The sequence below is a fragment of the Xiphias gladius genome, chromosome 21 (genome assembly GCF_016859285.1).
Source record: "Xiphias gladius isolate SHS-SW01 ecotype Sanya breed wild chromosome 21, ASM1685928v1, whole genome shotgun sequence".
NCBI lineage: Eukaryota > Metazoa > Chordata > Actinopteri > Istiophoriformes > Xiphiidae > Xiphias > Xiphias gladius.
Window position 1 is genome coordinate 31,371,645 of NC_053420.1, and position 17,917 is coordinate 31,389,561.

General features: G+C 41.8%; 2 protein-coding genes and 1 long non-coding RNA gene across 5 annotated transcripts in view; 2 read left to right on the forward strand and 1 right to left on the reverse strand.

Annotated features, from left to right (window-relative positions):
• Positions 1-6,789, forward strand: part of atxn7l2a (ataxin 7-like 2a) — a 28,729-nt gene extending 21,940 nt beyond the window's left edge. For both annotated transcript variants that reach the window (XM_040116180.1, XM_040116181.1), the window contains one exon: positions 6,469-6,789. In XM_040116180.1, the coding sequence (XP_039972114.1) occupies positions 6,469-6,486 (18 nt within the window). In that variant the 3' untranslated portion in view covers positions 6,487-6,789. The remainder of the gene's footprint in view (positions 1-6,468) is intronic.
• Positions 6,790-8,292: 1,503 nt separating this feature from the next.
• LOC120807333 (cytochrome b561 domain-containing protein 1) lies at positions 8,293-17,453 on the forward strand. 2 transcript variants are annotated; one of them, XM_040159162.1, is made up of 4 exons: positions 8,293-8,544; positions 9,072-9,305; positions 10,178-10,215; positions 15,249-17,453. In XM_040159162.1, the coding sequence occupies exons 2-4, from the start codon at positions 9,149-9,151 to the stop codon at positions 15,753-15,755; spliced, it is 702 nt and encodes a 233-aa protein (XP_040015096.1). In that variant the 5' UTR covers positions 8,293-8,544; positions 9,072-9,148; the 3' UTR covers positions 15,756-17,453. The 2 variants fall into 2 exon arrangements, with proteins under 2 accessions (XP_040015096.1, XP_040015095.1); XM_040159161.1 differs by having other exon boundaries at positions 8,293-9,305.
• LOC120807335 lies at positions 15,640-17,904 on the reverse strand. Its single transcript, XR_005709801.1, has 3 exons — positions 17,814-17,904; positions 17,463-17,646; positions 15,640-15,751 (listed from the first exon to the last, which is right to left on the reverse strand). It is a non-coding gene; the product is annotated as an uncharacterized LOC120807335 (long non-coding RNA).
• Positions 17,905-17,917: the final 13 nt, after the last annotated feature.

The following is a 17,917-nucleotide window of genomic DNA, read 5'->3' on the forward strand; positions in this document are numbered from 1 at the left end:
CATGCGTCTTGGCATGCTCGCCACCAGTCTTTCACATTGCTGTTGGGTGACATTATGCCATTCCTGGCGCAAAAATTCAAGCAGCTCAGCTTTGTTTGATGGCTTGTGACCATCCATCTTCCTCTTGATCACATTCCAGAGGTTTTCAATGGGTTCCAGGGCTGTTCTTCATCCACACATTGATTGATTTAGCGGTGTGGCATGGAGCTTGTGCTGCTGGAAAAACCAATCGTCAGAGTTGGGGAAAATTGTCGAAACAGAAGGAAGCAAGTTTTCTTCCAGGATAACCTTGTACGTGGCTTGATTCCTGCGTCCTTCGCAAAGACGCATCTGCCCTATTCCAGCCTTGCTGAAGCAACCCCCAGATCATCACCGATCCTCCCACAAATTTCACAGTAGGTGCCAGACACTGTGGCTTGTAAGCCTCTCCAGGGCTCCGTCTAACCATTAGACGACCAGGTGTTGGGCAAAGCTGAAAATTGGACTCATCAGAGAAGATGACCTTACTCCAGTCCTCTATGGTCAAATTCTTATGGTTTTTTGCGAACCTCAGCCTAGCTCTTCTTTGCTTCTCGTTGATGAAAGGCTTTTTTCTAGCTTTACACGACTTGAGCCCTGCCCCTAGGAGCCTGTTTCAAACCGTTCTCGCTGTGCACTTCACCCCAGCTGCCATTTGCAATTCTTTTTGTAGGTAAGTTGATGTCATCCCACGGTTACTGAGTGACATTCGAATGAGTTGACGGTCATCCTGGTCAGCGGAGAGTCGTTTTCGCCCTCTGCCGGTCTGTAGTTTTGTTGTCCCCAATGTCTGCTGCTTGACCTTGTTCTTATGAACCGCTGTCTTAAAAATTTTAAGGATGGAAGCAACCTGACGCTCACTGTATCCCTCCGCCAGTAAAGCCAGAATTGAACACTTCTTTTCCTCACCCAAAACATTTCGTTTGGCAATGTCAATAGTTATTTTTTGATTCCAATTACATTTGAGGTACTACTAGCACTGTTTTTGCCTTCCAGCTGGTCCTATTGCAAGAGGATAGTGATGACCACAGCAGTGGTTTTTATACTTTTCATCGTTAAATAAGATTTGGTTCAGGTGATCACCTAATCAGTAAGGCATTAAGTAGAATGAGGTGTGGTGGTGTTGGAATTCAACAGACACTGGATTGGAATGGCTGTCATACATGTTGAGATGCTGATTTCAGAAAAATTTGCTATGGTCTCTTAATTTTTTCCAGAGCTGTAGGTGTATGTGTGTGTGTGTGTGTGTGTGTGTGTGTGTGTGTGTGTGTATGTGTATATGTATATATATATATATGTATATGTGTATATATATAAATATATAATATGTATGTATGTATGTGTATATGTATGTATGTATGTATGTATGTATGTGTATATATATATTTGTGTGCGTGTATGTATGTGTGTATGTACGTATATAATATAGTCCATCCATTTTCAGAGGCTCAAAAGTAATTGGACAAACTAACGTAATTATTAAAATGATTATTTTTAATACTTGGATGAAAATTCTTTGCTGTAACAATTGCCTGAAGTCTTGAACCCATGAAAATCACTAAATGCTGAGCTGCCTCCCTCGAGATGCTGGTACAAGTAAATCTTGGTTTTGTCCTTCTAAAGAATCTTGTTCCGCAACTGGGCAGGCTTTTTTAGATGTTTTTTGGCAGAGTCTAATCTGGCCTTTCTGTTCTTCAGTGTTTCCTGTGGTTTGCACCTTGTGGTAAACACTATGTATTTGCATTCGTGAAGGCATCTCTTAATTGTAGGGCTGCATGACTATAGGTAAAATGTAGATTACAATTTTTTTTGAATCAGAATCCAGATTACAAATCTCTCACGATTCTTGAGCAACACATTCTCTCTTTAGTATTATAATTGCATTACATGTTTTCTTTAAGAATATGGAAAAACAATATGATTATTACTGAAATGTTACTCATATAAACTTTGCACAGCCAGGGTACCCACTTCTCACAATGGAAACGGCAAATGTAAACAAAACACATACTGTGCTCTATGATCTAAAATGGCAGTGCAGATCAAGGACATTGTAAACCTCAATCATAATCCTTTTTCTGTAGCCAACTGTCTTTTATAAATCAACCTTTTGAGGCTGCAAACAGGAGCGGATGCGTGTTTATTAATTCCTCCCCCAGACTACAAATACTGTGGTTGAACCAACAATATGTCGACAGTAAAACTTGAGTGACAAACTGTCACTATAAATTGCACACAGCAGCAGCATATCATAATCTATCTGACTCATTTTGCATTTTATTTCACCATGACACAAATTACATTTATTTTCAGATCTTCCCCATGTACAGATGTGTACAGATCATCATGTGCTTGTTTTGAAGCAACAGAATTCTTGTCATGTAAAAATGAGATTGAAGAGGGGCATGAATTGAGATTGCGATTCAAAAACAATTAATCGTGCGGCCCTACTTGATTGTAGACTTTGACAATGATAGGCCTACATCCTCAAGTATTCTTGGGTAAATGTTGTAAAGGATTTTTCTTCAACAAGATCTGTGTGTTGCTGAGCTTGCAAATGAATTCCTTCTTTTTGACCACAACAGTTGGACCAGCCCTGTAAACAAGTGAGTGCATGACTGCGTGCGTGCTGAAGTTACCCCATGGGTCGGCCAGCCCAGTGTTGGATTTTCCCCATTGACTGTTGCTCTGTCAAATGAGTTGGCATGAACGATTTCTATTATGTCATCAGGGACGTTTACAGGCAGTATTGCCAACTTAGCGCCTTTGTCGCTAGGTTTCGCAACTTTTCCCACCTCTTTAGTGACTTGTCTTCACAAAAGCACTAAGTGACAAATCTCGCAATTTTTTTGGACAAACCTTTGCTACTTTCCATAGAAGAGAGTTGCCAGTATTGCCCTGTGGGCACAAGGTTAGGCTTTTCCTCTGCAGGCACACCTCTCTATGCATCTCATTCAATTAACCACATGGCAGCTGATAAAGACATGAATGCTCTAACGCTCTCTCTGAGTGATCATATTACAAGTAAATATAGCTGAAATCACAGCACAGGTGTTGTCTTTAGGTTATATAAATATGGTAATTTTGTCAGACGACGTCATGGTTATAAAATCAGGATTTTTAGCATTGCAGAGCTGCAGCTTGGAAATTGCTTGGAAGTGACTGCTGGTTAACATGTAGCCTTAATGGGCTGTGTTTCAGTCACTATTTCATACTTGTTCCCTTGTCTGACAACAGAAACAGAAAACATGTAAATGAGAAGAGCTTTATTGGGAATTCAGCTGGATTAGATTACTGTATATGTGAGCACAGGGAGTGGGAGAAAAGAAAACCGATAAGAGCAGTCCAGCCATATACTATAAAGATCTGACCTGTTATTGTTAAGAAGGTACCAAATTGTTGATTTAGCCACCCCAAAAGTTTCTTTCATGCCACTTGCAATAAAATCCCGTTGGACAGCTTATTGAGAGTTCCCATGCACAGCTACCAAATGCGAATTCAACACTTGGAATCAACTCCAGACCTTTTAACTACTTAATTTGTTGTGAAATAAGGAGGGAACAGACAACATCTGTCCATGAAGCTGGAGTACAGAGGCAAAAAAGACAAACTTAAAAACCAAAATGAAGTGTCTCAGTAAGGTGTTGGGACACCATGAGCAGCCAGAAAAGCTTCATTGTGCCTTGGCATTGATTCTACAAGTCTCTGAAACTCTGTTGGATGTATGGAACACCATTCTTCCAAAAGATGTTCCCTCATTTGGTGTTTTGATGATGATGATGTTGGAGAGGGCCTTCTAACACATTTGTCCATTGTAGGTGTTCAGTTGGGTTGAGATCTGGTGACTGTGAAGGCCATAGTATATATTGGGGCATTGTCATCCTGTTTCTCCACTTATTTTTCAGGTTTTTCCTTTTAATTTGTCACCAGTCTGTTTATATTCTAGGCATTCAGAAAGTATTCAGAACCATTCACTTTTTCACATTTTGTTTTGGGGCAGCTTTATGCTAAAATCTTTCAAATTCATTTCCACTGTATCAATCTATACTCAATACCCCATAATGACATAGGAAAAACAGAATTTTAGAAATTCTTGCAAATTTATTGAAAGGAAAAACTGAAATATCATATTGACATAAGTATTCAGACTCTTTGCTACGACACTTGAAATTTAGCTAAGGTGCCTACCGTGTCTCTTGATCATCTTTGAGATGTTTTCTAAGCCTTGATTGTAGTCCAACTGTGTTCAATTCAGTTGATTGGACATGGTTTGGAAAATGGAAGACATTTGAAACAACCAGGACTCTTCCTAGAGCTGGCTGCCCGGCCAAACTGAGTAATTCAGGGGAGAAGGGCCCTGTTAAGAGAGGTGACCAGGAAACCCGATGGTTGCTCTGGCTGAGCTCCAGAGATCCTGTGTGGACATTGGAGAAACTTCCAGAAGGACAACCATCACTGCAACACTGATCTGGGCTTTATGGCAGAGTGGCCGGACTGAAGCATCTCTTTCGTGAACGTTTGCAAAAAAGCACCTAAAGGACTCTCGCACTGTGAGAAACAAGATTCTCCAGTCTCACGAAACCGATATTAAACTGTTTGGCCTCAATTCTAAGCGTCATGCCTGGAGGAAACCAGGCACCACTCATCATTTTCCCAATTCCATCCCACGGTGAAGCATGGGTTGTGTGTTTTTCAACGGCAGAGACAGGTTGATTGGTTAGGGTTTAGGGAAAGTTGAATGGAGCAAAGTACAGAGATATCCTAAATGAAAACCTGGTCCAGAGCTCTCAGGACCTCAGACTTGGGCGAAGGTTCACCTTCCAACAGGACAACCACCCTAAGCACACAGCCAAGACAGCGTAGGAGTGGCTTAGGGACAAGTCTTTGAGTAGCCCACTTAGAGCCCTGACTTGAGCCCAATCGAACATCTCTGGAGAGCCTTGAAAATGGCTGTCCACCAATGGTCCCCATCCAACCTGACAGAGCTTGAGAGGATCTGAAGAGAAGAAAGGCAGAGACTCCCCAGATCCAGGTGTGCAAAGCTTGTCGCCTCGTACCCAAGAAGACTCGAGGCTTTACTCGCTGCCAAAGGTACTTCTATTAAATACTGAGTAAAGGGTCTGAATACTTCTGTCAATGTGATAATTCGCTTTTTCCATCTTCATAAATTTGCAAAAAGTTCTAAAATTCTGTTTTGGCATTGTCATTATGGGGTATTGACTGATGAGGGAGAAAATTAATTTAAACGATTTTAGCATAAATGTGAAGAAAATGAATGTCTGAATACTTTCAGAATGCACTTTATATATGTACACCGACTAGCAACAACATTAAAACTGATAACTGGTTTCAATGTTGTAGCTGATCTGTGTATCTGATTAAAGAGATTGGTGGAGTTAACAGACTTTAGAAGCTTAAAGTTGAAGCCTAATCAGCTTTGTATTTTAAATTGAAAAATACCAAGAACAACTTAGTCATATTTCAAGGTATACTATACAGGATTTATTTAAAAAAACAATTTATAGACTCGTAAAAAAGGAATTCCTCTCAGTCATCACTTATGACCCACTAATAGTGTGTGGCAGTGTCTTTATCTGCAGAGATCCTGCCCTCTGCCTGTATTTTCTTATTTTATTTTTATTTTTTGGTGTACGGGACGTTTCTGGCATCAACTTTTGGGCAGTGGGTGTGTAGCCCCCAGCCAATAACAGCACGCGGGGTGAGAGGGCGGAATTCTGGAAAAACGTAGCGACCAGGTTACATCGCTGTCTCCGTCTCTCTCCACTGCTCTCATTATGTGTCATGGATGTATAAAGAGCTGTGTGTCTGTTTTGACCAAGGGTGTGGCTGAGCCACACAGACACACAGGCAGAGCAGAGAGGCCACACGGGATGACAGGAAGAAGCATGCACTTTGGCTGCTTACACATAAAATCAGCAATGCGGCACCCTCCCGCAGGTCGTGCAAGGGTGTGGGTGTGTTTATTTTAGCATTTAGAACATAACCGGCAACAAACAGTCAGAAAATAACGTTTTATTTCTCTGATTCCCTGCTTTGTCCTCGCTGCCGCTCCCTCTCTTCTTTCACTCTCTAGCTCCCTCAACCGCTGCTGCTCTCTCTCACTCACTCCCTCTTGCTCGTGCTTCTTGAGCTGGAGAGGAGGGGCCAACTTTAAAAGGGTGTGTTTACAAACAGCATCCAACAAATCCTGCATATTATACCTTTAAAGACATACTCCTTGTTTTTGTACCATTCCCAGCAATGTCCCCAAATCCCCCAAAAACCTCTATTGAGGTATTGAAGGAAGGGTCTTATCCAGCCATCTGATTCTTACTTTTCTGACACTCTGTATATCAATTTTTTGTGTCCCATTTTGATGTTTTAAACTGAATATACAAATCAGTTGACAAAATGAAAGTATTAATTTCAAATGTTTCTTTTCTCCCACAGCCAAAACTGCACCATTAAGTGTGCCTGCCTTACAAGCCACTATGAGGGTGCCAGCTCTGCGGCCTCTGAGGCAACAGGACTCAAGTGTGTGTGTGCGTGTATGTGTGCGTCTGTCTTTTGTCTATTGAGCATATGCTGAAGTATGAGTGTGTCAGGTTGTTCGTATGTGCAGAGTTAGTGCAGTATGGTGAGAATTGCAGCTGGGTGTGTGGGTCTGTGTGTTTGCTGTTGTTTGGATGAATGTCTGAGGGAGAACTGGGAGTGGGAGGGTGGGATGAAATTCAGAGTATGGATTTAGAAATACCTCAAGACCATCCGGTTATGCTGCTAAATTAAATATGTTGGTTTATAAAAATGGATTAAAAATGTCCTTTACACTTGGTTTCTGTGACTTATTTTTTTAAGGCTATATATGCTGTATTAAAGCACTTGATTTTCCACTTGATCTTCCTCTGTAGAGTTTACTTAATGTAAATAAAATACATTAAGTAAACTACAGAGTATGACAGTATCCCATTAAGGTAGCTGCTTTTTTCAGCACTTCACTAAAACTATATGTTGCTCACAGTAAGTGCAATGTCTGGAGGATCATTTTATTTCAAGTGTCCCAAAAGTCAGTCTTTGAGTGGAGCAGCTGATTTCTTCAGCAAATGTCTAGGATGTTAGGGTAGTTACTGTATTACTGTTATATTACAGATCAGCCCAGAGGCTTTGATTTTGTAGATTAATTTATTTCCATTAAAATTGTCAAACTTTTTGGTACCATATATTCCCAAACTAGCTGGTAGATTTTTTATTTTTTTTAAACTAAAATTCAGTTACAGTGTCTGTATACAGTTTACTGTAAAGAGGGACTGCTTTGCTGTTTGTGAAAGGTGTCAAAAGGTGAATTTTTTTTTTTCAACCAAGATGGGCTCTTTAAACCATATTTATTACAGAAATGATAATTGATTAATGAATTAATGAATTACAAAAATGGTATTAGCTAAACAGATGAGCAATACAGAACTGCCCAGGTCATTGATAATTATAATATAAAGGAATATAATTTAAAATAAAGGAACAAAATTCATTGAAGGGGGTAATAAATGTGACATGGACCATTTTTATTAAAGTCTACAACAATTTTGACTTTAAAATACCCTTTACTTTCCACACAACTTGAAGATCAGTACACTTTTATTTGTGCCCACATAAATTTGTGTCTCCTCAGAATCCAAATTCGCTAAAGTGACGAGTTAACAGTGAGTTTTCTATTTCCCCAGCCCAACGGTTTTTGTTTTTTTTTGTTTTTTTTTGGGGGGGGGTCTACGTTAATTCTGGACTTTCCTCTATAGATTAAAATGTATCCGTGTTTCTGAGATGAAGCTAGGTACTTTCACAATTGTTGTACAGTGTTCAAGGAGTTATCACCTCCGCCAGGGAGGTTCTGTTTTTACCCGTGTCTGTCCGTTGCTTTGTCCGTTGCTTGCTTGTTTGTCAGCAGGATTTCGCCGAGAGAACTGAACTGATTTGCACCGAATTTGGTGGAGGGATGGGGCATGGCCCAGGGAAGAACCCTTTAAATTTAAATGCAGATTCAGGATTTTTTTTTTTTTAATCACTTACCTTAATATTGCGATATAGGGCAATTTCGACATTTTCGTCAGTATTCGGCCTATGTGCCCTGCTGAGTGCCATTATAGTTTTATTGTACTGTATTGGTATGGTGCCTCACCGGCAGTTCTCAGCGTGCTGCTATACTGTAGCCAGCGAGACTACGTTGAAAAGTGAAGTGAAGCATCTCATTTCTGACGTTCTCTTCGGTGTTGACAAAGACCCAAACCAGGAAGTCTAACCAAAAAACGAACCGCCAGCGGAGAAAGCTTGAGCTTCACAATCTTTATTTTTTGGTACCCAGTTGCAATATGTGGACGACTGCCTTATCAGACAGCTGAAACTTTGGTTTCCAAAGCTGCGGGAGCTACACGGGAGATGTTCAAATAACTAGCCTGCTGACAGTGAGAGAACCCGTGTAAAGCCTGAGTGGTAGTGAATGAAACCGGAGGAGACGCCGCACAGTTTCCACTCTTGACGGTGACGTTTTGGCATCTGATCCACTGGCCAACCTAGTTCTTTAATCCTTGGTTGGAAAGCATTTGGCTCGGAGGGATTACATCGTCAGCTTTATTTGTTTCGTGAAGTGGGCGAAAACTAGACTACGACTTGAAAGTTAATCGGTTTTGCCTTCAAACAATCCCTTTAAAACGAATACTTTAACGCCTTGGGTCTTCCTTTCAAAATGGGGGGAGATAAAGTGTGAAGATATGTGACTATCTGAGGATTGCCACAGGATCATAGAAACCACAGTCGAATATTTTTCAGATCCCATTTTCTTTGTTTTCTTTTATACCCATTGCACATTTATACAGTTTACGTTATTAAAATGCTTTAGCTGGACGCATAATTTTGAAAAACGATATACCGGAAGTAGCGTGTGTAGGAATTGTTGTGTAGCCGAGCCTGACTGAGGTCGTGTTTATCGGATCTCCTGTCGACCCTGTTCTTCGGGTTTGCCTGCTTCGTAACGACATGATTATGAATGTCACGCTGTGTCTCGGCAGCACACGCGCCGCGTGTTTCCGTTTCGACGCAACGTTTCCACGCGCCGGAGCCAGCGGGTAGCAGTTGGGTCAGCGGCATGCGGTCCGATGTGGAGTACAGCCCGGTAGGAGAGGGGCTGGGGATGCGCGACTTCTGGCTGTACGTGTGGCTGCGGAGGGCGGCGCTTTTAGCGGCTCATGTCACCGGCCTGGGCCTGACCCTCATCATCTCCCTGCTGTCCAGACCTGGAACCAGTGAGTGAATATATGGATGTTTGGACCGACTTTTTTCATTAGAAACTGCCATAGTTTTTGCTTTAAATATGCTTCTGTAGCAATTAACTACTTTATGTTTGGTTTATGGGTTATTAATCTGAATAAAATAATTAAATGTACTACATTTTATAATTAATTTCAAAAACCGTGAGCCCTTTCATATAGCCTAACGGTTTTTTCCAGAAACATGCACTTTTATTTCAAGTTCCTGTCTCCCAGAAACTAATGCACAAATGAATGTATTCTCCTCTTTTCATAAAAATACCTCAACAAATTGTAGGGATCACTGCTTATGCATTGAATGCTTTATAGGATATTTTTGAAAAGGCAAATAACGATTGTATTCATTATCAGTCAAACTATGGGTTTTTCAAACAGAACGATGTTTCATCTCTAAAATGTCTAATGATAAATGCCAACTGTCAAATTCACAGTGGGATTGGACAACTTCTGAAACTTCACATTTGTGAATGGTAGCACAATTAAAAAACAAAAACAAAAAAAACAACAAAAAACTGATCAGCAAAAGTGTCATCAAGTTCATTTCCGTCTCCCAATTAAGATGATCAGAGCACAAAGTGATATAGTGTGCTGTCAGTGTGAAACCTGCTCCCACTGATTCGAACATTGGAATTCGGTAATCACTTTAGTAATCAATTTGTATGCAGGCAGTAGAAGCTAGATAGAAACAAAGGTTAGAGGGAACCCACTGAGGCCCTATTAATATGGAAGCACAATTAGTTTTGTGACCAGTCAACAGTTTTGTCATTAATGAACTTCCAACTTCCATGAGCTTTCTGGTAGATAGTTTTGGACTATAAGATGCTTACTGGTGTTTCTCTGTGTTCCAGGTCTGTTTTCTTGGCATCCAGTGTGTATGTCTGTTGCAGTAAGTTTACACTCTATATATGACTTCACCTTCTCACCTCTCTCTCTCTGATACAAACACACACAGCGAAGTGTCCACTATTCTCTTCAGTAGTCTGATCTGATCATGAGTTCAGTTTGTGAAAGCTTGCAGGCTATTGACTGCCCCCTCATTCTTTACTTTGACTAAACCTGACAGTGTTTTGATGTTAGTGTGTAGCTTAAATCAGTCTCTCTTACAGTTCCCATTCAACCAAACACTTTGGGGCTGTGCACTTCTTTCCTGACAAGCTCCAGCCAACTTTGTAGTGTACTCTGCAGTACAGCATTATTTAAAAAAAAAAAAAAAACCCAAGTAGTAGCAAATACCATCATCACACTTAAGGAACATTCATTTGGTCATCTTGAGTACAGTGTCTTCAAATACTTTGTTTTTTAGGTAATTTACATAAATATAGTTCTTTGATACACCTTATGGTGCAAACTGGTCACATTGCCAGTGATGAACCCAGGGTCATCAGGTGTTTCGGGTTGTAACATCAGACAACCTCACCCGGGTGACCAAGCCAGGGGTTATCAAGCCCCGACTTGTGACCAGGTAGAGCATTACATCACGCGTCACCCCTTTTCATTCAGAGCCAATGGGAAGCCTATTCAGTGGCTTCCAAGATGTTTCTAATGACTCTTCTTCTTTGCAGCCCTAATATCCCCAAGAGTCCCAGGACCTGGTGCAGAGACTGTCCTGCAAATCCCCTGCAGCCCACTCCAACGAGCTCACAGCAGGTCTTCCACCAATTCCTCAGTAACTCAGCTACAAGATCTGCATACCTGGCTCTCCTCCTTTCTTGTGCCACCTCCATCAGCTCTTCCCCGGGAAAAGTTAGCTCTAGCAAAACCTCCTTGCTTGATTTCCCATAGAGATCAGGAACATTGTCTGGCCTGAGTATGGAACTGCAGCAGTGTCCGGGAACCTCAATTGTCTCCCTAGGTTGACCAGGAACTGCCAGTCTCTTGCTGTTGTGAGCAGCCCAGCCTGGGTCTTTCGCTGCAGCTGAGGCTTTTCCTCTGCTCGAACGAAGGTGATGGTGCACTTCGTTAGGTGCTGCAGCTAATTCAAGTGCAAATGGTGTCTGCTACTGCTCGCAGAACTTGGTCATGACACCAACAATACCGCCCCTCTCCAAAAGCCATTGAACAGCAGCCGAGGATTTGCTCCAAGGATCCCCTTTTCTGGCAGAGTTGGCAAACAGATGATTCTGCCCCCTGCTTGCACATACCCACCATTCTTCTGCAGCAAACTTCCTCCACCTCTGTGCGTACCCCCCTCCTGGATTAGCTATTGCCTCTCCTTTCCTCAGGCTTTACCGTAGCAAGGTCTTACCAGTTGTCACAGTACCCATCAGGATGCTGTGCTGCAACCTTGCCTCAGCTCACTCCACTGCCTCCTGCATGCACCACTTCCTTCCTGTCCTGACCTCGATACCCAAAGAGGAGACCTCGATGTCGGCAAATCATGGTAGAGCAGGTTTTCTCTGGCTGGGGTGACCTTGAACTCCTCTGCGAGACTGCTTAAAAGTAGCGGCCGGCCCAGCTACCTGTGCAGGAGCTGGCTGATCTCCTTTCGAAGCCCACCGCGATGGTGATTGGGACTTTGTAAATTAGCAGTGACCAGAGGAGTCAAGGCAGGTTTCCATGTTGTATATCCAGGCCTGGAATTTTCCAGGGAGCCATAATTTTCTTCTACTGTGGAGAGCCAAGTGTTTAGGTCAACTTTGCTTGCGTTCTCAGGCCTTCTGCATATCTCCACTGCTGAGGATATTTTTCCTCCCCTCCAGATCACCCTGTAGATCTTCCAAAGGCACTCCAGAAGGAACTTGTATTGCACTGCACTCGAGCCTGGGACTGAGGATGTTCTAGCCAACTTGATGACCTCCTTGACCTCTTTCAGTGTGGGTTTGTTGATGTTGAACAGGGGGCTGGGTTTGGGTGCGTATATAAGGGCTGCACAATGGCCAAGGTCTTGCTCCCTCATGCTGTCACTGTAGGTGTTTCTAATGTGGCAGTTTATCTCCTCCTGCCCCAGCGGCTTTTTCGTAAATCCAAATGGATTTACAATAAATGCACTGCGCTTGCAGGTCTTCTCCTTGCCCCTCTTCCTGTGCCACTCCGCATGCTGAAGGGGGATTAGCCTTCGGCATGTGAGGGGGATTAGCCTTTCCCTTACCGTACATCGAAGTTCTGCCAAGGCTGCCTTCTCTTCCTCACTCTCCTTTGAGTGGTGAATGGTAAATGGACTGCACCTATATAGCGTTTATTTAGTCATATCGACCACTCAAAGCGCTTTACACTACATGCTACATTCACCCATTCACACACACATTCATACAGCACTTTTCTATACATACAGCACTTTTATATACACACACACTCACACACCAATGATACATCGGGGGCAATTTTGGGGTCCACATCACTGGGCTGTTAGTTCAAGGACTGCAACCACATCTGTGTCGAACTGGCGCAACTCTGACTTTTTGAAGCAGGCCACAAAACCTGGCAACGTTCTGATGGTCTACTTTCGGGTAGAGATAGTGGTGCTTGGAAGTTCTGGGCACTGTGGGGTGTCGCCCCGCCTAGATCCTCCTCCGTCTCACCACGTGTTGTTATCAGGTACTGGCACAATGTGTTGAACCACTTGCTCTTTCCTCAAGCAGCCCATCTTGGTCCTGTGGATCTTAAGACCTCTTGGGTTTTTGCAGACTTTGCTGCATCTGCAGACTGCACTCATAGGTTTTGGTGTTACCAGTATGTCCTGTATATTCTTAAATATAGAATAATTAAAAATATATCTTAACGTCTTTATTATTAGTTTTTTTTTTTTTTCATACTCGTGAGAGAATCATGATAGAAAATACTTAACATCTGAAAATAAATTGTCAGGGATCTACACTAAATAAAGCTAATGCACACCTACAGGCAGGTCTTTCAGTAAGGATGTATATAAAGCTGATTCAATTTAGATTAGAAAGTAATCATGTGATATCCGGTCCTTTGTTTTAATATAAGCAAATCAAATGTAAACTAATAAAAGAATACAGTAAATGATTCCATTAATCTTTGGTCATCAGTTTAATATGACCTGCACTGTAGGTTCTCAACATACCTTTACCTTTACACCCTCTGGTCTTTGTGTTTCCATTTTCTTTCCACTGTGAATAATAGATAGGAAAGGTTGGGAGGAGGGAATGCTAACACTAACGACTGTGCTGCATCACTATGATCGACGTGTCTGGTTTTCTTCCACAGAAATGAATTCAAACCATATACAGTAGGAGCCTATTTGTGACTCATTGCTCACTTTGTTAACACAGAAACACACAAACACTGTGGGGTTAGACTAATTTATGATATATTGATCATTTATGAAAAAAATAAAAAGGATCATCAAAACCTAGTTTTGCTTAGTCTAATCTTTGACTGTCTGTATAATGTCTTGTCCGTAGGGATTATATTTTAAAAACATTTTTTATTCAACAGCTGCCCTTTTTAATATGAAGTTAGAATATGAAGTTTTTTTAAATTTGATATTCAAAGAGAACAACCACAGACTGTCGCTTTGTCAAGAAGTTATGCAGCAGTCAATTCTGAAACTGTGCAACCAATAAAACGGACCTAATGTATGTGAAACTAGTCGATATAGTTCAATGCTCAACTGTACCCCCAAAACCAAAAAAGGACAAGTTCAAACATTATATACAGTGGCATGAAAAAGTTTGGGCACCCCGGGACACAATATCTGTTACTGTGCATAGTAGAGAGAGTAAAATATGAACTGATCTCCAAAAGGCACATAAGTTAATTTAAAAAAAAAATTTTTAGGGGTTTGTTTTTGTGTTGTTTTGTGTTGTAAGCTTGGGCGGGAGGTAGAGTGGAGGTAGAGCGGGTCGTCCACTAACCGGAAAGGTGGTGGTTCGATCCCCAGCTCCTCTAGTCTGCGCATTGAAGTGTCCGTGGGCAAGGTACTGAACCCCAAATAGCCCCCGATGTATCATCAGTTTGTGTGTGTAGAAAGTGCAGTATGTATAGAAAAGAGTACTGTTTGAATGTGTGTGTGAATGGGTGAATGTGGCAGTAGTGTAAAGCGCCTTGAGTGGTCGATAAGACTAGAAAAGTCCTATATAAGTGCAGTCCATTTAGCATTTACTTTCTTCACTTTTCATGCCGTATTACAATTAAAGGACAATAGGGATTTATTACATCTTGTGTATTATTTAAGTTTGATACTTGTGTAGTATTTTAATTATGGCCATCATTTCTATCTAAAATGTTTTGATTGCTGAGCTCTGGAATGCAGCAGTATCACTGCATTTTAGTCTGACATGTCAGACTTTAAACAAACCTTCAGGTAAGACAAATTTATTTTGAAGAGAAAACAAAAGCAGGTGGTGAAATTATTACCCAAACTGTCTGTTTGAACCCTCTTGGTTTAACTCTGATCTTATGTATGTATCATAGTTGTGTGCAATCTGGGATTATTATTGACATTTCAGGTGAGTTCACCTTCGGTTTGACCCTCAAATAAAGTGGGGTAGATCGTTTGAATAAACAACATGTCTGATGGTCTCACTGCTTGTGTTTCTTGTGTTGTCAGACTTTGTTGCGACAATGTCACCCTGATCATTATTTTCCATGAGTGTTATCATAACCAATAGAAATGATGGCCAAAACAACAAAAACACGAGCTGAGTTGTAATAAACTGGAGTAATTCATAATTTCACACTAGTGAAACTAACCTTGTAACGAGCTTTAGGGACCACAAACAACAATATAAAAACGCATGATGATTTAAATACCTTTGTTCCTTTGGTAAGTGGCCGTGGTAGAAGACCCATAATGCACAGGAGATGTACTGACATGATGATCTCCACCTCATCCTTTATTTTCTTACATCAGAACACCTTTTTTTTTCTTACACACACGGTCTCTAGTTGTACTTGCTAAAGAAGAATGACACCCTTTATTAATGCAGTTCTTTCTTTTCTCTCCTCCTGCAGTACTGCCTGTGTATGACTGAAGGCATCCTCCTCTTCTCAGCCGAGGGATCTGCCTTCTGCTTCAAATCTCGGAAAAGTAAAGTCCGTCTACACTGGTTCTGTCAAGCTCTGGTCCTGATAGCTTCAGCCACTGGACTGGGCTTCATGGTGGCCAGCAAGAATGTCTCAGAGCGCCAACACCTCGTCACCTGGCACAGTCTGCTGGGCATCGGCACCCTGGCCGCCACTGTGCTCCAAGCGGCTTGCGGTATCTGCATAGTCTTCCCTAAGCTGCTTCGCCTCTCCCCCTCTCTGCCCAAACTGCAGCTGTACCATGCCACCTGTGGCCTGGTGGTCTACCTGCTGGCCACAGTGACTGTGGTGTTGGCCATGTTCTCAGACTGGTTCCAGGCCACAGTGAAAGGGGTGGCCTGGTGGGCCTTCCTCCTGCTGCCCCTCTTCCCTGCCCTGGTGGTGATGAACCAGATCACTAATGCCTTCCTGCCCCGCAAGAAGATCACCAGCTAGGAAGTGCAGAGGAAACAGATGAGAGATTCACTTTATTCACTCAGTGGCCGTATTGGATTGACATTGTGGTGGAATCATGAGTCTTCAGCCAAAACAGCCTTTGAAGATAAAACGGCTAAAGCAAAATACTTCAGATACTGGTAGTTGCATAGACAGTAAAAGAACATAAAAACATGGGTGACTGCCTTAAACCACAGGTTTCTGAAAGGTATTTTTGTTTGTTACTGGAGCTAGAAAATCCTCCTGAGGCAAAGGGGCAGAGGGAGGGTGGAGCTCAGATTAGACATAGAAATCTCAGACACCACATTTGATTTTGATCATTTGTGCTCATTAATGATGAATTTGTACTTTCCAATTGAGAATTTGTCTTCAGAAATTTGAAAGTACAAATTTCTGCACACAGATTATTCAATTTCTCCACTCAGTTGAATGTAGAAAGTCATTGTAGCAGTTGCAGTTTGTTGTGTCTACTGCAAAAATCAGAACGTTAGCAGCAGCTTTGCTTTAGTGTGGAGAGTTAACACTTTTATTCCATTTGCTAAATGAATTGAGTAATTAGTAGAATGAAAGAAGTAATTTTAGGGGAACAAAACAAATGTTTTGAGCAGAAGTTCTGACCTCAAGAGTATGGATATAGTGTGTGCACAGGTCTTTAGAAATGTTACCCCTACCCAGCTTACATGTTCCCGTACACCAGCTTAAAACAGTTCAACTTTGACACCTTCAGCTTCCTAAAGCTCTCTCTCCTGCTTCAAATAAGACACAGAGGAATTTTCAAAGAATTCAATGACACTATGCACAATATGTGGGGTTCCTTGCCAAATGTATACACACATGAAAGCCAGGACACCATAGAGGATGGTTATCCTGACACATTCCTGGAGGCGACCCCATAGCTGGAGCTGGTGAACCCCCTGAGCAACTTTTGTCCGTTGCCTCTTTAGAGGAATATTTGCACTACATATGCAGTGAAAGCAAAACTCTCAAAGACACTGTAGTGTATGTAGACTGGTTTCTGAAGGGATATGAAGCACCTGCTGCTGTTTGATTGAGCTAGAGTGATGAAGGTGCTGTGGATGATTCTATACCAGCCTGTAAATTCTATTTATTTATTCATTTATGATATTTTTTAATTGTGTCTGTTCTGGCTGCTTACAGGTGCTACATGAAGCATTTTAGCATTAAAGCTCCATCAATCAGTATTTGTTTATATACTTACACTGAATCGAATGATGACATAATGTGAAGCAGTCACTTGCAGCAACAAACCGGTAAAGAATGATCACCCAGCCCTGCAGCTTTACAAAGCCTCTTTTAGCTGATTGTTTTGATTTTATGACATGTCTACCGTTGGTTCAGTCTCACGGCTCTCATTAAGACAAAAAATAAAAAAAACGAACATAATTGAACATTTAACAGCTAAAGAGACAGATATTTTTCTCAGGAGTTGGTGGAGAGCAAACCACAGCTAAAAGAAGACTGAATATTGAACTAACAGTGCACTTTAAGTATTCAGACACCCTTGACTTTCTTCACATTTATGCTGAAATCCTTTAAATTAATTTTCTCCCTCATCAGTCAATACCCAATAATGACAAAGCCAAAACAGAATTTTAGAACTTTTTGCAAATTTATGAAGATGGAAAAAGCGAATTATCACATTGACAGAAGTATTCAGACCCTTAACTCAGTATTTAATTGAAGCACCTTTGGCAGCGAGTAAAGCCTCGAGTCTTCTTGGGTACGAGGCGACAAGCTTTGCACACCTGGATCTGGGGAGTCTCTGCCTTTCTTCTCTACAGATCCTCTCGAGCTCTGCCAGGTTGGATGGGGACCATTGGTGGACGGCCATTTTCAGGTCTCTCCAGAGATGTTTAATTCAATTTACTTTCTAAAGCACCGAATCATAACAGAGGTTATCTCAGGGCACTTTTCACATAGAGCAGGTCTAGACCTGTATAGTCATATTTACAGAGACCCAAACCCCACATGAGCAAGCACTTGGTGACAGCGGCAAGGAAAAACTCCCTTTTTACAGGTAGAAACCTTGAACAGAACCTGGCTCATGGTGAGGGCGGGGTCCACCGGGACTGGCTTGGTTGGGGGGGGCAGGAGGTTGGAAAGAGAACATAGCACCATACAGGTACTACATAAAGTGTATG

Excerpts from the sequence above, each read along its gene's own strand:
- LOC120807333 (XM_040159161.1), top strand. The coding sequence starts at position 9,050 with ATGTCACGCTGTGTCTCGGCAGCACACGCGCCGCGTGTTTCCGTTTCG. Across the intron at positions 9,306-10,177 it reads GCTGTCCAGACCTGGAACCA|GTCTGTTTTCTTGGCATCCA; the intron begins GTGAGTGAATAT and ends TCTGTGTTCCAG. Across the intron at positions 10,216-15,248 it reads CAGTGTGTATGTCTGTTGCA|TACTGCCTGTGTATGACTGA; the intron begins GTAAGTTTACAC and ends CTCCTCCTGCAG.